The 17613-nt window shown below is 50.6% G+C and overlaps 6 protein-coding genes across 6 annotated transcripts; 4 read left to right on the top strand and 2 right to left on the bottom strand.

Annotated features, from left to right (window-relative positions):
• Positions 1 to 141: 141 nt before the first annotated feature.
• Positions 142 to 1164, top strand: RhiXN_04039 (PUB domain-containing protein; the record flags this gene model as incomplete). Its single annotated transcript, XM_043323856.1, has 6 exons — positions 142 to 348; positions 397 to 405; positions 467 to 544; positions 595 to 648; positions 697 to 888; positions 943 to 1164. The coding sequence occupies 6 exons, from the start codon at positions 142 to 144 to the stop codon at positions 1162 to 1164; spliced, it is 762 nt and encodes a 253-aa protein (XP_043176275.1).
• A 550-nt stretch (positions 1165 to 1714) lies between these two features.
• Positions 1715 to 6729, bottom strand: RhiXN_04038 (Serine/threonine-protein kinase; the record flags this gene model as incomplete). Its single annotated transcript, XM_043323855.1, has 7 exons — positions 1715 to 2349; positions 2424 to 2486; positions 2544 to 3419; positions 3484 to 3534; positions 3641 to 3726; positions 3779 to 6279; positions 6331 to 6729. 7 exons carry the CDS (start codon positions 6727 to 6729, stop codon positions 1715 to 1717), a joined length of 4611 nt encoding a protein of 1536 aa, XP_043176274.1.
• Positions 6730 to 7347: 618 nt separating this feature from the next.
• On the top strand, positions 7348 to 10553 carry RhiXN_04037 (patatin-like phospholipase protein; the record flags this gene model as incomplete). Its single annotated transcript, XM_043323854.1, has 15 exons — positions 7348 to 7418; positions 7463 to 7627; positions 7674 to 7743; positions 7801 to 7888; positions 7936 to 8051; positions 8102 to 8134; positions 8200 to 8319; positions 8370 to 8792; positions 8848 to 8996; positions 9048 to 9170; positions 9229 to 9269; positions 9320 to 9492; positions 9546 to 9656; positions 9707 to 9790; positions 9843 to 10553. 15 exons carry the CDS (start codon positions 7348 to 7350, stop codon positions 10551 to 10553), a joined length of 2478 nt encoding a protein of 825 aa, XP_043176273.1.
• Positions 10554 to 10677: 124 nt separating this feature from the next.
• On the top strand, positions 10678 to 11567 carry RhiXN_04036 (ribosomal protein L7Ae/L30e/S12e/Gadd45 family; the record flags this gene model as incomplete). The annotated part of the gene is made up of 5 exons (XM_043323853.1): positions 10678 to 10869; positions 10926 to 10985; positions 11032 to 11101; positions 11154 to 11223; positions 11273 to 11567. 5 exons carry the CDS (start codon positions 10678 to 10680, stop codon positions 11565 to 11567), a joined length of 687 nt encoding a protein of 228 aa, XP_043176272.1.
• A 285-nt stretch (positions 11568 to 11852) lies between these two features.
• Positions 11853 to 13729, top strand: RhiXN_04035 (patatin-like phospholipase protein; the record flags this gene model as incomplete). The annotated part of the gene is made up of 6 exons (XM_043323852.1): positions 11853 to 12080; positions 12131 to 12304; positions 12357 to 12427; positions 12478 to 13016; positions 13064 to 13461; positions 13517 to 13729. 6 exons carry the CDS (start codon positions 11853 to 11855, stop codon positions 13727 to 13729), a joined length of 1623 nt encoding a protein of 540 aa, XP_043176271.1.
• Positions 13730 to 14430: 701 nt separating this feature from the next.
• Positions 14431 to 17309, bottom strand: RhiXN_04034 (RFX-like transcription factor daf-19; the record flags this gene model as incomplete). The annotated part of the gene is made up of 11 exons (XM_043323851.1): positions 14431 to 14554; positions 14604 to 14891; positions 14949 to 15004; positions 15069 to 15433; positions 15488 to 15571; positions 15598 to 15664; positions 15720 to 15966; positions 15993 to 16254; positions 16319 to 16414; positions 16470 to 16663; positions 16714 to 17309. 11 exons carry the CDS (start codon positions 17307 to 17309, stop codon positions 14431 to 14433), a joined length of 2379 nt encoding a protein of 792 aa, XP_043176270.1.
• Between the last annotated feature and the right edge of the window lie 304 nt (positions 17310 to 17613).

Below are 17613 nucleotides of genomic sequence, written 5' to 3'. Positions count from 1 at the left end.
GGCGGCAAAAAGTCGAGATTGACTTTGGATAAACCGGTCAGGGACCCCGGCTGATGTCATACGGCGCTTACTGCGTTGGTATTCCTGCCCAGTTGCCACAATATCACTCGAACTTACTCCACTAAACCCAAGAAGATATCGATGTCTAGCCCCTCGAGCCCACAATCTCCTCTACAAGCTGACCCGAATCGAGTCGCACAAGCTGCACTGCAAAGAATAGCCCAACCAGTGAATCCTGGAGAGACTGAAGAGCTGCGGTACGAGCATGAGCGGCCTATTAGACAGAAGTTCCGACGACTGGTGGACCCAGGGATTGTGCGCGACAATAGCGAAGCTGATGCAAAGAGAGTAAGTTGCACTTGAGCTTGTAAATGCTTAAGACTGACCATCCTTAAGGCACTTGGCGTGAGTTTCTGGGTTCTTAATTCGACTAAATAAACAAATCCAAATATCCTAACACTCATAGGTATTGCTGAAATTAGCAGAAAACTTGCTCTCTGACCCCGAGAACCCCAAGTTTCGAGAGTTCAAATCGACTAATACTGTGAGTAAATATTCGACCCAAGTTTACTATACTAGCTTAACTCAGGCAAGACGATCCAACGTGCGCTGATTGATCCAAAAGGAGCGATAGAATTTGCGATTGAAGTAAGTGCTCTGGAAATGCCATTCATACAGGCCTAATTGATTTTGCAGATGGGATTTCGAGCTACCGTACACGAATTCCAACCTAAATACGTCTGGCACTCTAGTCCGGAAAATCTTATTGCGCTTCGAGTTGGCAGGGACGTCCTGAAAGGACATATTGAGCTCGCAACTTCAAAAGAGGAGCGAACTGATTTAAGCCAGCGGATGGCCAAGGCAGAGAAAACGGCGGCGGTTCAGAATGTAAGTGCTCGAAACCTAATTAACAATAAGTCGAACTCAGGGGTTTTTATCAAGGCGCTATTGGCCTTTGAGGATGATCGTAAACGTAGGAAAGCACTAGATCAGCGCATGAAACAGGATGGCTATCCGACCACTCCTTCCAAAGTCCCAACAACAGTAGTTCCACCAGCTTCTCCTCAATTCAGTATCCAAGGAGAGGGGCAAACACTGGGCACCGCGTCTGCTCGTCGGGGATTTGTGCATGAAGACGAGGATAAGACTGCCACAGAGTACTAATTTTGGATCAGCCACTGCCACATTGAATAGCTACAATTCCTTTCAAGTGGAGCGAAATCTGGCCTTTTAATTTGTTCTACGGAGTCAGCTGTAAACTAACAAAAAGATTGAACATCAATGAATCTACTGATTATCAGCTACAAATTATGAGAGTTGAATCTCGTCCCTAATTATAAATAGTACTAGCAATGACTTCAATCAGGAGGATTAGCCTTTTTGTAGTTCAAGCACGCTGTCTTGCGTGCTACGATACACTACACTGTATGCGCAAATACCATATTGGCTATGTGGCTTATTCGACAATAGACAACAGGAACAATGTTTTTGTTTCCCTCGGGTAAAAGTCTGTTCTGTAGGAGACTATGTGCTATGTAAGGCTGGCATTGATTATGTACATTATTTGCTGTGAAGTGTTCTCTACAGTGTGCATAGCTAACAATACGATCGCGGTTAAAGTGGAGAGATGAATACAAGAAACACAAAAAGACGTAAAAAAGAACAAAGATAACGAAATATATACATCTGAATCGTACAAATAGATCATCTCACTTTAGGCAAACCCAAACTTGGACATGTCCAGTTTTGTCACCCGTCGCATAGGCACTGAACGAACAGAGGGAGTCTGTGAGCCTTCAGGCTTTGTTTCTTCAGGAGTATGAAATAGTGATTTCGCCCGCTCAAATGAGGCGCTCTTTTGGCGGACAAGGGTTCTAGCTGGCGACTCTTGGGGCCCCCCTGTCTGTGACCTAGCGGGTGCTCGTTCAAGCATTTTCGTTCGTACCTCGACCATAGACCGGGAACGCCCCAGGTCAACACCGGCATCTTGAGAAGGTGAAGGCGACGGAAGTGACTCAGTCGGCGAAGAACGCATAATGGTCCCGGAACGTTGTCGGCGCAGGGCTGCTACAGCAGGAGCAGGCGCAGGCGCAGACTTTGGTACTGGAGCTGGGGCGGAAACTGGGACCAGCTGCTCAAGTACAGGTTTAGCTACAGGCTTTGACTCTTCGCTATGAATTTCTGTGACCGAAAGTGTCGGGGTGCTAGGCTCAGCCTGGGGTACGAACTTGGCTTCAGGCAAACCACCCGGGAAAACTTCCGCTTCGAGCTCAGCATGGGACTTACGTGGCCGCAAGGCTGTTACCTCGGCGACCAATTGAGCGTGCGTCTTCCGCCAAACTTCGGTACCTGGAGATAGATTAAAGTTAAGAGTTGTAATTTAAACCTAGTAGCAATTTATTAATTCAGGTGTCTAAACTTACACAGCTGTGCATGGGTCTTTCTCGTTTTCTTGGGCAACACCTTGTTATCATCATTTCCTATGTCTATTGATTTGTACTAATGAGACCGATGACCGCATTGGTGCGCGCTCTATTACATACCAAGGTTCTCATCCGACACTGGAGAGTCCCCGGCTACTTCATTTTGTACAACTCGTGTTGCTTCGGGTTCATGTATGATCCCGATTGGGGGATAGATGATCAAGTTGTATGGGTATACCGGGCGGTATAGTTCCAAGTTCGGGTACGTCCGAGCAAGCCAAAGGCTTTCAGTTGCTCGTGCCTCGATCTCTGGGGTAGGAGCAGCAAGCGGCAAGGTAGTACTTGGAGTAGACAAACTGGGCTCGGAACGACCGGGAATAGCGGGATAAATGTTTTCAAGATTGAGAGGGTATCCATCACGAGACGATGTCGGGGCTGATGATGCAAAGCCGATTGCACGAGGAGCGGCGAGGGTCTGGGCTTGTTCAACCTGAACAGGGATAGATTCGAGAGCCGTGACCTCCTTTAGGATCGGAGGGTAAAGGCCTGTCAAATTGTACGGATAGACCGCTGGGTAGATCTCAATGAACGGGTACCCTCTCGACATTGTAACATCTTCGGCTTGGTGTGCGGGCGCGGACTGGACTGAGGAAACGATTCTTGGGGTTACGAGGGTAATGGGTGGTACCGTAGACGCCTTTACTGTAGATGCCTGTACTTTAGGTACCAACGAAGCCTGAGGAAGAGCGGGGTAAATGTTCCTCAAGTTGTGCGGGTAAACTGCAGGGTAAAGGTCAAAGATTGGGTAAGGCTGAGTCGAATAAGTCGCCGGCGAATTATTCAGCGTTGATGCCTTCGTGCCGACCGAGTGAGCAGTGATGGAGGAAGTCGCTCGGGCCTTCTTTTTGAGGGCGGGATAGATACACCCGAGACTAGTCGGGTATAGGGTCGCATCTTTCGGAGGGTACAATTGTTCTAAATTCTCTGGATACCGGTCTACGATCCAAACGTAGTTAGTATACATAGACTAGATCCATGTGACTAATTGCTGAAAACTCACAAGGGTACGCAGTGGATAATGGCTGCGGTCGAGAATTCTGGCTTGGCACCGCTGTACATGTGATATGGGGATTAAGGAAGGGTAAGATGAGATTCCAGGTTTAGTCATTTGTACACAGTATTAGTAATGGCACTGGGCCAAGGAAAAATAAACTAACAAAGTTCGTCCTTAACATCTCCATCCTCTTCGAATACAACGGCTTCCTCTGCAAGAACTTCTCGAACGCTTCCCAAACTGCCTACACTGCTCTTCTTGGTAAGACCACTAATGCTACCATGCTCGAGTCCCTAACTACGCGCGGGACCGGCGGTACGGGAGGTAACGACCTCGACCAGTCCACGGACCGCTTGTCGGCTGGGTTGACAGCGACGATGGAACGCGAACGCGAGCGGCTTGTGGGCACATGGATGCTGAGGCTTGATTTGCGACTCGAAGCGGGAGAGCGGGCAGAGTCAACTGGGCTATTGGCGACCGAAGGTGAAGCTGTATGTTGGGGTTGGGTGGATAAACCCAACGCCGGGCGTGAGAGCTTGGCCGCAGGGGCACTAGGATATAAATCGAGGTAAGGGTACACGGTGGGATATATGACGAGGTACGGATATGCGCCGTAGCTTTGGGTCGGAACAGGAGCCTGGGTGTGGAAACCGTCGTAATAGCATTGACCTCAATTGTGGTAGTCGTAATGGTAATGGTTTCCTCCCGCGTTTCTGAAGTGAATGGGGGCAGCATTGGGGAGTCCAAGTCAATGGCAGGGCTTAGTGGGAACTCCGACGTAGACACAGAGATAGGGAAAGCCGGTTCGGCCCTAGAGTCGGGGAATGCGTACTCGAACACGTCACCCACCATGGATACGCCACTGGCAGGACCATCCAACGAAACGCTCACGCCCTCCGAGACGAACTCAAGTCCTTCATTGAAATTGATCTCCACTTGATCGTGCGTTGTGTCTGCTCGGAAATCATAATCTTCCACAATTAGTCCATGGCTTGCATGTACCTCTTGAACCTGGCTAGATTCTACCATGATCGCATCGTGGTGCTCTTCCGCAACTATGGCGAGCTGGGGTGATTCAAGCTCAAGCTCGAACTCGAACGCACGTTCAGGTTCGTCCTCCTGACCAAAGGTATGGCCATCATACAGAGATTCGACATCATCATTGGATCCAGCAACCGATGGGGTATCGTCGTAATGCACTTCTTGCGTGATTTGGACCAGGACCGAATCGCGAACGGATCGTACCGCACGTTGAACGGAAGCGATTTGTACATCTTCGAGTGACTCTGTTTGCTCGTAGCCATCCCCATTCTCATTCTCGTCCTCGTCCTCGCTCCCATTGTCATGTTCGTCCTCGCGTTCACCTTCAGATTCTTCGTCTGCTTCCTCCTGTATTCCGGACAGTACAGTGCCGTCGGGCCAACTAAGTCCCATTCTAGCATAGGCCTCTTCTTCGGTTTCGACCGTAGTACCCCAATTCATCGTGCTTAACCTGCCAACTTGGCCAGGGGTAAGGAGTTCCCTATCGCCCAACCCGGGACTGGGCACCCACTCCCTCGGTCGCGCAATTTCAGGAGTTTCGGGGTAAGTTGATGGTGGGCCCCAAGTTGTTGCAGTGGACGGAGTGAGGAGTACAGAACCTTCGGCACGTCGTGCCAAGTCTGGAGTGCGAACAATGTGTTCTGTCAGTGCGCGCCATTCAGACGGAGTAGGCGGGTAGCTGGATGGTGCGCCCCAGGTCGTTGCGGTTGAAGGTGTGAGGAGTACGCTTCCTTCAGCACGCTCCCCTAGGTCGGGAGAACGAACGAGTTCATGCATGGCAGCCCACTGAGCAGGGGTAGGTGGGTATGAGAGAGGACCCCACGAAGTAGCCGTCGATGGAGTAAGGAGCACTGAGCCCTCGGCGCGCTCGCCCAGATCTGGGCTACGTACATTCCACTCCACACCAGGTTCAAGCTCTATTTCAGCGTCAGAGTCATAGCGAGGTCCCCAAGATGTAGCGGTCGTAGGCGTAAGGATGACCGAGCCTTCGACTCGCTCAAGGAGATGAATAGAAGGAACACGCGATGAAGCTGTGGTGGCGCAAGATGAGACGGGGGATGGCGGACCCGCTGATGTAATGGACCATTGGAAGTCTTCCAAGTTAAGCGGCTCCAGTACTGTTTCAGCCTCCTCGACGACTATGGACCCCGTTGGAAGCACGTTTGAATCCTCGTTTGGAAGAGAGGCTGGCTCCTCAGTAGGGGGGTTTTGCTGAAGCGCTGCTGGTTCGGGAGTAACGAGTGCACTCCAGCGCCTGACTTTCTCAACCGTCTCCTTGTTGGCTACTGGAACAGCTTCCACCTTTGATGGGCTGGGCACCGGGGAAGGACCTGAATCAATTTGAACTTGAGGCGCAGATTCCTGGCGAGGAACCAACGCAAGCGGACGTGGAACCTTCTGAACTCGGGCTGCATCCGTTGGAGTAGAGGTAACACCCCTGGGACTTCTGGGACTCCTAGGGCTCGCAGGAATGGTACGAGCGAGGTCAGGGACGAGTTCCTTTCGCGAGACGTGGGTGAACCACATAGGGTACCAACGTGCGCTCGGAATGTCAATGTCAAATTGAACGCGACCGGCGACAGGTAGACCGAGAGGGAGCGATGCGTCGTCGGTGTGGAGGTGCCGGGCCCATAGCAAGGGCCACACATCGTCCGTAATCCGGGGTGTTTCAGGTGCATCCGGGAGGTGAAGATAGAGGCACAGTCCAGTGGTGCTAGGAAGACTAAACTCCTTGGCAATAGCCGTGAGTTGCGCAAAGAGCTATGCAAAAATCAGTAAGCGCCGAATGGGCCGAACCGAGGAAAAACTGACAGTTGGAAAGAGGGGCACGAGCAGGCCGCTCGAGAGTTTCCCAGGAGAGCGATGACCAACTGAAAGCTCCTTGATCAAATTATCTGGAGGCAGTAGAACGACCAACCAGCGAGTCTGTGGTCTGGATGCACCACGGAACTCGCGAGATCCAGACTGAGATGACGGAATTCCTGCAAATCGACGAAAACGGGCACCGGCAGACTCATGCATATCTGGAGTTGCTGGTATGGTTGGAAGAAGGTTTTCTGGCTGAGAGGGCCGCCGTTGGGGCGTTGCATAGGAGCCGAGATTGGAAGAAATTGACTCGGTATCCGGTGGCGAGACAAGGCCGTCCCGAGTAGTCCTCCGGCCACCAGCCATCTTCTGGTCAAGGAGCGAGGATTGAGTAGGGCGAAACATTGCCTTGTCTGCTGGCCTGCAACAGTCGATAAGGAGGGGCTGAGAAATGAGAAAATGGCACGTGACTCTGTTGCCATTCAGATGAAAACTGGCGCTTACTTTTAGGAGCCATTGTTGTTTGGTGGCGTTCAACGAAGGGATCTTAGTCTCAAATGAATTGAGGAATGAATTCACCACACAATAAACTGATTCCTCAACAAACGAACCGACTTTTCGTATCTCTCCTGGGCATGCATCATCCATCCTTTGTTTCAGTCTTGCGTTGACTGCGGCTAATTCTGATCTCCCCCTATCATCCAGTATCTCTGAAAGCTACACTTGTGGCCTATGGTTGATTATTGGTCCCTGGTGTTTACTTTGTAGCTTCAGTATCCCATGAATCTGGACCATTTGAAACAGTGTAGACTTGGAGTGCAATACTCTTGTATTTAATCTAACTAAGCCTGATTGTGCAATCAATTGTCAGTGTGCGCATACCAGGCTGTCGGTAGGCTGTTGGCTTCAGCAGGATTGACTGCTCGCATATTTGAAAACGATTAGCGCCAGGTTGGTCTTACCAATGACCACCTCTGTCACTTTCACAAGACACCCGTCTATCAGACTCTAATCCTCCACGTGATGGATATGACGTCCAGCGACCAGCCCAGCTTTCTCGACAGTGAGCTCAGACGTGATTATATCAATGAGGAGTACGTACAACGACACTCTGTAGAATAAATCTCATCATTTTTAGCCATATTCTTGCGTTCGCCAAGGCACTCGAGTCCGATGAGCTAACAACACTCCAAGACGATTCTTCCCCCTCACTCCCCGGTACTCCTCGGACCATACACGCAGAACGTATCCGAAAAGTCTCTGCGCTCAGTGACTTCGCCCCAATTAATCAACGAGTCAAACGGTGAGATGGCTCCTATGACCCGATGACATGTGTTCATGTGATTCAGACGACGGCGGGGCCTTCTTCCTCCACGTCGCCGGGAGCTCCTATACCATATTGTCCGATGGCCTCTTCTTGTAAGCCGATTGCCTATCTGCTTCCGCTCTAATCACATGCAACAACCGGCACTATAGGGACTACTATTTCTAGTAATATTCTTCGAGTTTTATGCCTACGTATGGATCCGACAGTGTGTAAACGCCCTCGAGTGGCTCTTGGCTTGTGGGTACAAATGTTTTACTTTATTAAATTCTTGCTGACTCTAATAGGGCGAGGCAAGAAGGGCAAGCTTAGAGCCAACCTTCGTAAAGCTCGGACGTATGAAGAATGGAAAGAAGCTGCTCGTGTTATGGACGAGTACCTTGGATTTGAGGAATGGAAACAGGTACTTGGTAATACAATGGCTGGTCGCCCCATGCTAACCATTTTTTTAAGGTCGACGAAGATCCATATTACGACTGGACGCTGGTCAAGAAGGCACGCCCACCACTCCCAATATAGTATATATTTGCCCTTCCTAACCCCACCTATAGGTGTACCGCTCTCTCAAATCTTTCCGGGCTAGAGATGATGCCCGCGGTGTACTGGGTGTTCTTGAAGTCTGTATTCGTGCAAACTTTGCTGGGATTGAAAGCACCCGAATTTACAGCGAGGTATTTAGCCTGGGTTCACTTCATCGCCTATCTAACACGCCGTACCCCAGACATTTCTAGGCACCAAAAACCTGATTGAGTCGTACTTAGACGAAGTAACCTCTGCTCTCGCCTACATTAGGGAGACTCCTCAACTTTCACCCGAAGAGAAACGACGCTTTTTCCGTTCTGCGAACAAGAACCTTGGTGCTTCAGCACTCTGTCTATCTGGTGGTGCCTCGTTTGGCTACTACCACTTTGGAGTCGTTCGTGCGTTCCTTGATGCGGGACAATTACCTCGTGTTATAGCAGGAACTAGTGCTGGTGGATTGGTGGCCGCACTCGTATGCACACGAACGGATGATGAGCTGAAAGAGCTATTGGTACCTCAACTGGCAGACAGGATCACAGCGTGTGAAGAACCATTCAGGGTATGGTGGAGGCGCTTTAGGGTGACTGGAGCCAGGTTTGATACACCTCAATGGGCGAGAAAGGTATGGCAACTCCCTGCTCAACTTCGGTTTACAACTAACGCGAAATCTCTTGTAGGCGTGTTGGTTCACTCGTGGATCACTTACATTTCGAGAAGCGTACCAGCGCACTGGGAGGGTGCTCAACATATCTGTCATCCCATTTGATCAACACTCGCCGACTAAACTACTCAACCACTTGACTGCTCCTGACTGTCTTATCTGGAGGTAAGGGTCTCCCACACTCCTTGCTATAAGACTTATCTTATGTTATAAAAGTGCTATCATAGCTAGTGCAGCCGTACCCGGGATCCTTAACCCCGTAGTGCTTATGCAAAAGACGAGGTCTGGTGCAATTGTGCCGTGGAACTATGGATCGAGATTCAAAGACGGGAGTCTGAGGTATGTTATACTTACCTTTTTTCATACGCTGATATTGACCCCAGCAACTAATTTACAGAGTTGATATCCCACTACAGAGTCTAAATTTGCTATTCAACGGTAAGCTATTTACATCTACAGAACAATATCATACTAATTAGGCACCCCAGTCAATCACCCAATCGTCTCACAAGTAAACCCTCATGTCCATCTCTTCTTCTTTGCTCCACGAGGGTCGGCTGGAAAACCCGTCGCACATCGAAAGGGCAAAGGTTGGCGAGGCGGGTTTTTATTGTCGGCAGCGGAGCAGTACTTGAAACTCGAGTTGACCAAGAACTTCAAGGTTTGCTCAGCACCTTGAAATCACAACCTACACATGGCTAACGGGTAACGTAGGTCATCCGTGACTTGGAGCTTCTCCCTCGATTGCTGGGTCAAGATTGGTCTGGTGTATTTACCCAGAGGTTTGAGGGCTCTGTTACAATTTGGCCCCGGACTACAATAATGGTACGCTCGAAACATAAGTCGAGCGCCAAACTATTCTGATAGTTGATTAGGACTGGCTCAATATTTTGAGTGACCCTGATGAGGCCGAACTGGAACGTATGATGTCGGTCGGAAAACGTGTATCATGGCCCAAGGTGAGTGGCTTGAATTCGCGCATGTATCCTCTCCAATGTTGGTCACCTCTAGCTCCACTTGATCGAAAACCGAACACGCCTCGAACGGGAGATCTACAAAGGCCGAAAAGCGTTCCGTCAGACTCCAATCAAATCAGCTGCACCGGACGTAGACATTGGTGCAGATGCTGAGCCAAGTACAAATGAAGTCCTATCCCCTCCTCCAAATGAGAACAAGCAATTTGAATTGGGCGAGTTCGCAGCTGGAACAATGGCGGGATTACAAGCAAAGAACAAGCTGCTGGCGTTGGACAATGGACAAGACGGCGAGGACGAGCAGTTGCCGATGGACTCAGACGCCGAACGCGGGTTTGTCACTGGATCGCAAAAGTTCTTCAAGCGACCGCATCACCATCACAATTTACGCGACGTTGCTAATCGATTGAAGGCGCATGAAAATGGGACATCTCTTATTCCTCCATCTAATGATGATAGAAGTCCGAGCCCAAGCCCTACATCCCTGCGACGTCGACATCATGATCCTTTATCTATCCAATCCCCTTCTCCCCGCCCAGGACACCAACGTTCGCCAAGCTTCATAGAGAGGCTTAGAAAGAGTCCTCTTTCAGCACTTTCATTCCGGAGCCGAAGTCCTGCAGGGAGGAACACGGTCCGGGACGATGATGGCTGGAGCGAGAGCAGTTCGAGCAGTGAAGAAGAGTGGATCGGAGGAGCGTCCCCAGCTGTTTTCAGAAAGGGAGCAGAGCTGGATGAAGATATTTAGCTTTAGCTTAGTAGATGTAGAAACGGATAGTAATTGTGCAAGGGGGGCTCCGCTCTCTATGGCGTAGTAGCACTTTTGTATTTAGTTTACATAAATTTACTAAAAAAATCGACACAGCCACATGATGGAATTGGAATTGGATTCCAATTTTCGACTTGAACTTGCTGATCACACACCTCACTACACTACAATGGGCAAGACAGACAAGGCAGAGAAGAAGTCCAAGAAAGAGAAGCCCACTGCGGTGGATGCTGTAGACGAAGAGGGTGATGTATCTATGGCTGTAAATGAGGCTGCAGCAGTTGAAGTTGTCAAGGTAAGCTTGATACTTGTCTCAGTGGGTATCGAGTAGGAACTTATGAGATGGAATAGGAGAAGAAATCAAAGAAAGAAAAGGATGAGAAGGAAACTATTGTCGTGCCCGTGGAAGAGGTATGTATATCGAACTATTGGTGGGCTATAGCTGACTGGCCCGTAGCTTTCGCCGATTGCCCACCCATTAGCAGGCAAGAAGCTTGTTAAGAAACTCCACAAAACCGTCAAGAAAGGTTTGCCTATATTAATTAACTCTTATTATTCAATAAACTAACCCGGATACAGCGTCAAAGGGCAGGCAAGTGAAGCGAGGCGTCAAAGAGGTCGTCAAGAGCATAAGAAAGGGGGAGAAGGGGTGCGTTGTGCTCTTCCCAGGCCGCTGCCATCCAACTGACTGGTACTAGGCTATTAATTCTCGCAGCAGATATCACACCAATCGATATCATTTCGCACTTGCCCGTAATGGCTGAGGACGCCTCAATTCCTTACATCTTTGTGGCCTCGAAGGAGGAGCTTGGGCAAGCAAGTTCCACAAAACGACCAACCAGCTGTGTGCTAGTATGTCCTGATGCGAAGAAGAAGAAGAAAAAGGTCGAAGGGCAGGAGGGAATGGTTGAGAGCAAGGATGACGATTACAGGGAGCTGTACGACGAGGTATTCGCAGAAGTCAAGGTGCTCGATGAGCAAGTCGTCTACTAGGCGTAGAATTAAAAAATAGAAACGGGTATATGCATGAATCCCGCGCCAATTCTGGACATTAGTTCTCCCACACGTTGTAATTTTATCGTTGTTTTGCGTTTTTTGGATTGGCTGGTTCAAATAAATGAGATGGCCTAAACAGGAAATGAGGGCCCATTTTAGGTGCCACGTTGGATTTATAAATTTCTCTCAGAAACCACGACAAGCGACTTGTACCGCGCTCAGCAACTCGGCAAAACAGATACTCGATTTCTACCGGCCCCGTCTCCGTCGTCCATTGCCATTATGCCTTCTGCTACCACTTCGAAAAAGGACCAGAAAAAAGGAGCCAATGCAAAGTCTGCTCCCACCAAGTCCGCGCCTGGTGCTGTTGTTACCAAGTCCGGTCCCCTCGTAGTCGCTACTACTGCTGAAGATGTACCCAAGGCTGTTGGCGGACGACCGGATCAGGCTGCATTCAACGCACAGCAGGATGCCTTGAAAAAGGAAATCGACTCTGTCCAGGCCCAGCTGGTGCGCATCTCAAAATTTTATCAATAAAACCACACTAACACTGCAATCAGAGCGTGGTAAAGGAAAAGATCGCGTCTCTCGGCAAAAACGGTCCCGCCAATGAACGTCGCAACGAACTCAAGACCGAACTCGACTCGCTCCGCTCCCAACAGGCTGGTGCAAAAAATAGCCGCACACGCATTCTGGATGAACTCAAAGCCTTGCAGGAGGAAAATCAGAAAAAGGTACGCGTCACCCCGGCTATATGCACGCGATACATGCTCACACGACGCATAGATCAAAGATCTCCAGGCGTCCAAGGGCAAAGTCACGTACAAGACCGTTCAAGATGTTGACAACCAAATCAAGTTCGTGTGCGCATCGACATGCGTGGGCATATTTACTAACCGGCATATAGGAAACTTGAAAGCCAGGTCGAGAGCGGCAGCATGAAGATTGCTGAGGAGAAACGCGCATTGAACGACATCACCCAGCTCAAGCGCTCGCGCAAGACCGTTGAAGGGTTCCAGGCAGAGGAAGAGGCTATCCAAGCCAACAAGGCCAAGATCGACGAGCTCAAAAAGGAACTCGATGATCCAGAAGCCAAGGCAGCGTCCGAGCGTTACGATGCCATCAAAAAGGAACTCGATGACATCAAGAAGGAGCAGGACGAGGCATATGCGTCGCGCAACAAGATCTATGACGAACGCAATGAAATCAGTGGTCAACTTGACGAGCTTTTCCAGAAGAAGCGTGACTCTAACGCGGCATGGCGTGAAGCCAACGACAAGTACTACGCCAAGATTGCTGACGAGCGCGCGCGTAAGCAGGAGCGTTTCAGGAAGCAGCGGGAGGAAGAGGAGAGGCAGAAGCGCCGCGAGCAAGCTCAACGCATTCGTGAAGAGGCCGAGATTCCTGCATTCCAGGTCGAGATTGAGGATTGTCAGACCCTCATTGGTAAGTACGCGTGCTTTTGTTAGTTATTTCTACTGATCATTCCAAAGATCTGTTTACTGGAAAGATCACTGGAGCCGCGGCTGATAACAAGGTCTCCACTTCCAAACCTGCCAACGGCCTAACTGGTGTACCTGAACTCTCCATCCGCACTGTCGAGGCTGACCCAAGCCTGGGTGTCGCTCTAAAGAAGAAAGGTGAAGAGGAAGAAAACTACTTTGTGGCAAAGAAAAAGAAGGCGCCTGCTGGCAAACCCAACCAACAGCAGGCGGCAAAGGAGAAAGAGGCTCCTGCTGCACCCAAGCCTGAGGATCGGTTCCACGTTTCGTTTTCGACCCTCACCGCACTCGGAACTTTGTCTATTCCTCCGCCATCGTCGCAAGCAGACGTGGAACGTTGCATTGCTGACTTGCAAAAGAAGCGCGATTGGTACTTGGCTAATCAAAAGGTATGCTCATCCCGTACACGTATATGCACATGATAACTGAATACGTCATCCATAGCGCGTGACTGCTGAAAAGATCGCCAAAGCGGATGCCGAGATTGCAAAACTCGAAGCTCAGGCTGGCAATGGTCAAGTACCGAATGGAAATGGGGAACAACCGCCCGAGCCAACGCATACTCCTGCGGTCGGAGGTGCGGCCTCGGCGGAGGTCCCCTCGGAAGTTGTTGATGAAAAACTTGAGCAAGTAAAAGAGGCCGAAGGCCAAGAGTAGATGTGTAATGATTTTTGTAGTTGGATTTTTTTGTTTGTTTGTTACAATACCACCCTCTTGTATACTTGTACACTGCATGGATACATATTATAATTTTTCAAACTAACTTGACCGTCGGTGTAAACTCTAATGCGCCCAGAGTAACCAATACGATTGCGCGCACACCTCTTTTTGAACAAAATTGAATTGATTGAGATTAGCTCCTGGAACAACCAAAGGTGACCCATTTGCTGTGGTATCAATACGAGAGAAGAAAAAAAGTACAACCAAGCCAAGAAGACCAGAAACAAACAAACAAACAAACAAGCAAGGCAAATAGTTAAAGAGAACCCAGTAGCCGACCTAGTCGCATTGTGAACAAACTGAATAAAAAGGCGAAAAAGGTTTGCCCCGCACTGCAACACAGAGGGTATGTATGTACAGCGAAAGTCCGATTGACAAAATACATTTGAGGCCAAGAAAGAACGAAAAGTGAGCGGAACGCGGAACCGCCGCGGACGTGAGGCAAGGAAGATGGGAGAAAGTCAAAGAACGAGGGATGGAAATATGAGAATATTAATTATCAAATCAGATGCGCTGAGCTGGCTAGGGAGCGACTCTAGAACTTCACACTTTTTTTTTACGCTCCGAAGCAGCGACGCTCAATCCAAGAAAACCAACCGTGATCATGCCGCGCCGTTATGAATAGATTACTGAAGATTCTAGGCCACCGGGTTTTCGTTTTTCACGCCTTCCTGAATGGCAGAGCTAGGTTCTGGCGAGCCGCTGGATGAAGGCGGGTGGGGAACCGAGTCCTGCGAAAAGGCAGAAGCCATATCGAATCCGCTTGGACCGGCAAAGTCGCCAACCCAGGGTTGGTCAAATCGTTTTGGACGATTGGCCGAATCCCATATTATCGTAGGGCCCATTATGATGGAATACAGAGGCCGAAGCATCGAGGCTAGCGGGGAAGCTGTCGTTGAGCGCAGCGAGCATGCTCGAAGTCGTGGGTGTCAAATGGTTCTGCATGCGCGAATCCATGGCGTTGGCAAAGTCGGGCGGGGCGAGGGTATCCTGGTCGGCCATCGTGAAAAACTGTTGCTGAATAACGGGCTCTACAGACGCAGCCACCGAGTTGGTGGACAGTGCCACCGTGCGCAAAACATTAAGGGCAATCCAATCACTAGGAGATATCTTGTCAGGAACATAAACAGGGACAGGGCATGTGGAGAGGGCTCACTCCATAAACAGCTTCAAGATCTGGAACGCGCCAAAGGCGGGGTCACTTCGAATAGTCTGCACATACCAAGGTTCCATCAGAATTTGGGCCGACTAGAACCAAATATTTTGCCGAACTCACCAGGTCACGCATGATTTGACTTGTGACATACTGCCAGCGAATGAGAACACTACGAGAGCTCATTGTCGCTCGCTCTTGTCCGTTGGTGCGTGCGCCCATCAAACGCTCACAGCAGCCGTCAGCCCAGGCCATGACATCGCGAACGGGCTCCGAAGAGGCCGCGAGGCTGTCAAGCAAAGTCGTAAAGTCAACCTCGAGCAATTGAACGAGGTCTTCGTGACGGCAGTTGCATACAAGTGCAGACTGATTACGGACGGACTCAAAGTCAATGTCGCGCCATGATCGTCTCATATCAGACAGTTGCTTGGGATTCGTAAGAACCGACGACAACGCCTGTGTGACTTGGAAAATGTCCAAGAACCGAACTGTGATAGAGAATAATGAGCAATTGGCCAACGCATGTCGAGGTGCCGACTTACGAATGAGGTGACCAAAGCGAGCGCCCAACTCGACTTTGGGCTCAACAAAGGTGGAACCAAAGTTTTCCAAAGCAACGAGCAGATCTTCTCCATCTTATCAGCCAATTGACGCAAGCTAGTGAGCGCCTGGGGTGGGATGGGGGCCAGTACTTGGGATCTGAGCAACTCAAGGATTTCCTGTTTTGATGGTGGCGTTAGCAGAGGGTTGAGTGGCAAAGGAGGGCATACTCACATCGTAAACCATTGCATCAGCCTTGGCCATCAGCCCGGCTACCGCAGGCGCATGCACAACTTCACGGTGATCTCCGCTCAATCCAGCCCAGAACGTGCGCAAATGGATTTCGAACTGGTCGAATCGGAAGGTGCGTACGCTTTCCATGAGCCCGTCAAGATGAGCCTCGAACCAACGCCAAACTTCACGCGCAGCTACATTTTGAGGGGATGTAACGGACGCATTTGGGCCAAGTGCCTCTTCGATGCTGGGGAAGCCAGACATCTGACGCACAGAGGCATGGTTTGAGGCACAACGTAGGGAGTCGTGTCTTTGGGTATCGTAGTAGAAGGCGTGGCTGTATCATCATTGACAGTATTCTTTCGGCTGCGAATTTGGGCCGGAGTGTACGCATCCGTAGGTTTACGCGAGCCTTGAGCAGCAGAGAGCAGTGTGTTGGTCGTGGGTGTCTTGTCATCGAGCGAAGCACTGAGGCCGGACTTGGTTTCGACACCGAGGTTAAGAGAGGTTTGGCGGGGAGCAGGAGCGGGTTCGACTCGTCGTCTTCGTCATCTTCTTCAGACGGGCATCACTTCCAGATTGGGAAGAATTGGCAGCACGCATGGACATGGCGAGCTGGGCTTGCTGGTTGGATTTGCGGATGAACTCTTGCAAGAATGCGACCTCGGTAGCGGTCACCGGACGGATGCCACAGTCTAAAACCTCGTGAGAACGCGAAAAAAAAGACAGACGAATCAATGCACGACTCACAGTGGTACTTGCTGTTTCCGCGAACACCCAGACGACGCGTCTTGATAGCAGGGAAGCAGAGACGGATTGCCTTGCCCAGAGTGGCAGTGTTGATGTGGGGGATGCCGTGGACATCGCAAATGTTGCGGTAGGAGTTGTAGAGGCCCTGGCGGGGGACATTGCCGTCTGCGTAGGGAGCATAGTTGGCGGTGAGCCTGGGGGGGGGGTTAGTTAGTCATCGCGTGGGATCGGGGGAGGAACTGACCAGGCCTGAACAAAAATCTGCTTGGCACGGTCGGATGCACTGGTAGTGGTGGCTGCGCGGACGTTGGCGGCGAGCTGCTCGAGCTGCTGGGTAGGGCCGAGGGTCATCTGGCCAAAGCCGGCGGCGGCCTGCATGGCCTCGGGACTGATGCCCTGTGGTTCGACAAACATGTTTCCGTAATCAGGTGGCGCAAAGAAGGCGGCGGTCATGTCCTCTGCCTCGCTCGATGACGAGCGGAGGGACTCGGAGCCAGACAGCATACCATCGTCCCGGCCGTATGGAGAGGATGCAGCACGTGCACGACGTATATGGGTCGAGCGAGAAATGTGGTTCTTGTAGTTGGCCATAGACGGAGGCGAGTCGGCCGGTGTGTGGAGGCTGGCGCCGAGAGAGTACGAAGTAGATTGCGAAGCGCCGGAAGAGTGGCGGGTATGGGTCGGTGCGATGTGCGGGTGGCGGTGCTGGAAGAACAGATCTTCGTGCGACATGAAGGTCGACGAGTTGGACGCTGCAGATGCAGAGCGTGAATGTGAAGGGGTAAAGTGCGTGTGCTCAAATGGTACAGCGGCAAGCATCGAAAGCGACGGCGAGGCCATGCAAATCAACGAGCGACAACAAGTCTGAATATCAACACGAAGTAAAAGTATTCAAGCAACAATAGAGCGGACCAGCCGCACGCAGAGAGAGAGGCAGGCTGGGTCAGGTAAAGTGAGCGCCTGAGAGAGTAAGGTCTGTGTATATGAATCGAGCGACACAATTCTAACTTACACTCGGGGCGGATGTGCTGCTACCAAGGCGACGCTCCGGTGTTTATCTGCATTCCCTTGGCCGGCCCTAACGAACATGGCGCCCTTGCTTCGGTACCATCATTCCATTGTCCCGCTTCCAATGTTCTGGTAT

This window comes from Rhizoctonia solani, chromosome 1, assembly GCF_016906535.1.
Source record: "Rhizoctonia solani chromosome 1, complete sequence".
Lineage (NCBI taxonomy): Eukaryota > Fungi > Basidiomycota > Agaricomycetes > Cantharellales > Ceratobasidiaceae > Rhizoctonia > Rhizoctonia solani.
Note: the sequence above shows the minus strand (reverse complement) of the source record. Positions and strands in the feature narration are given on the sequence as shown.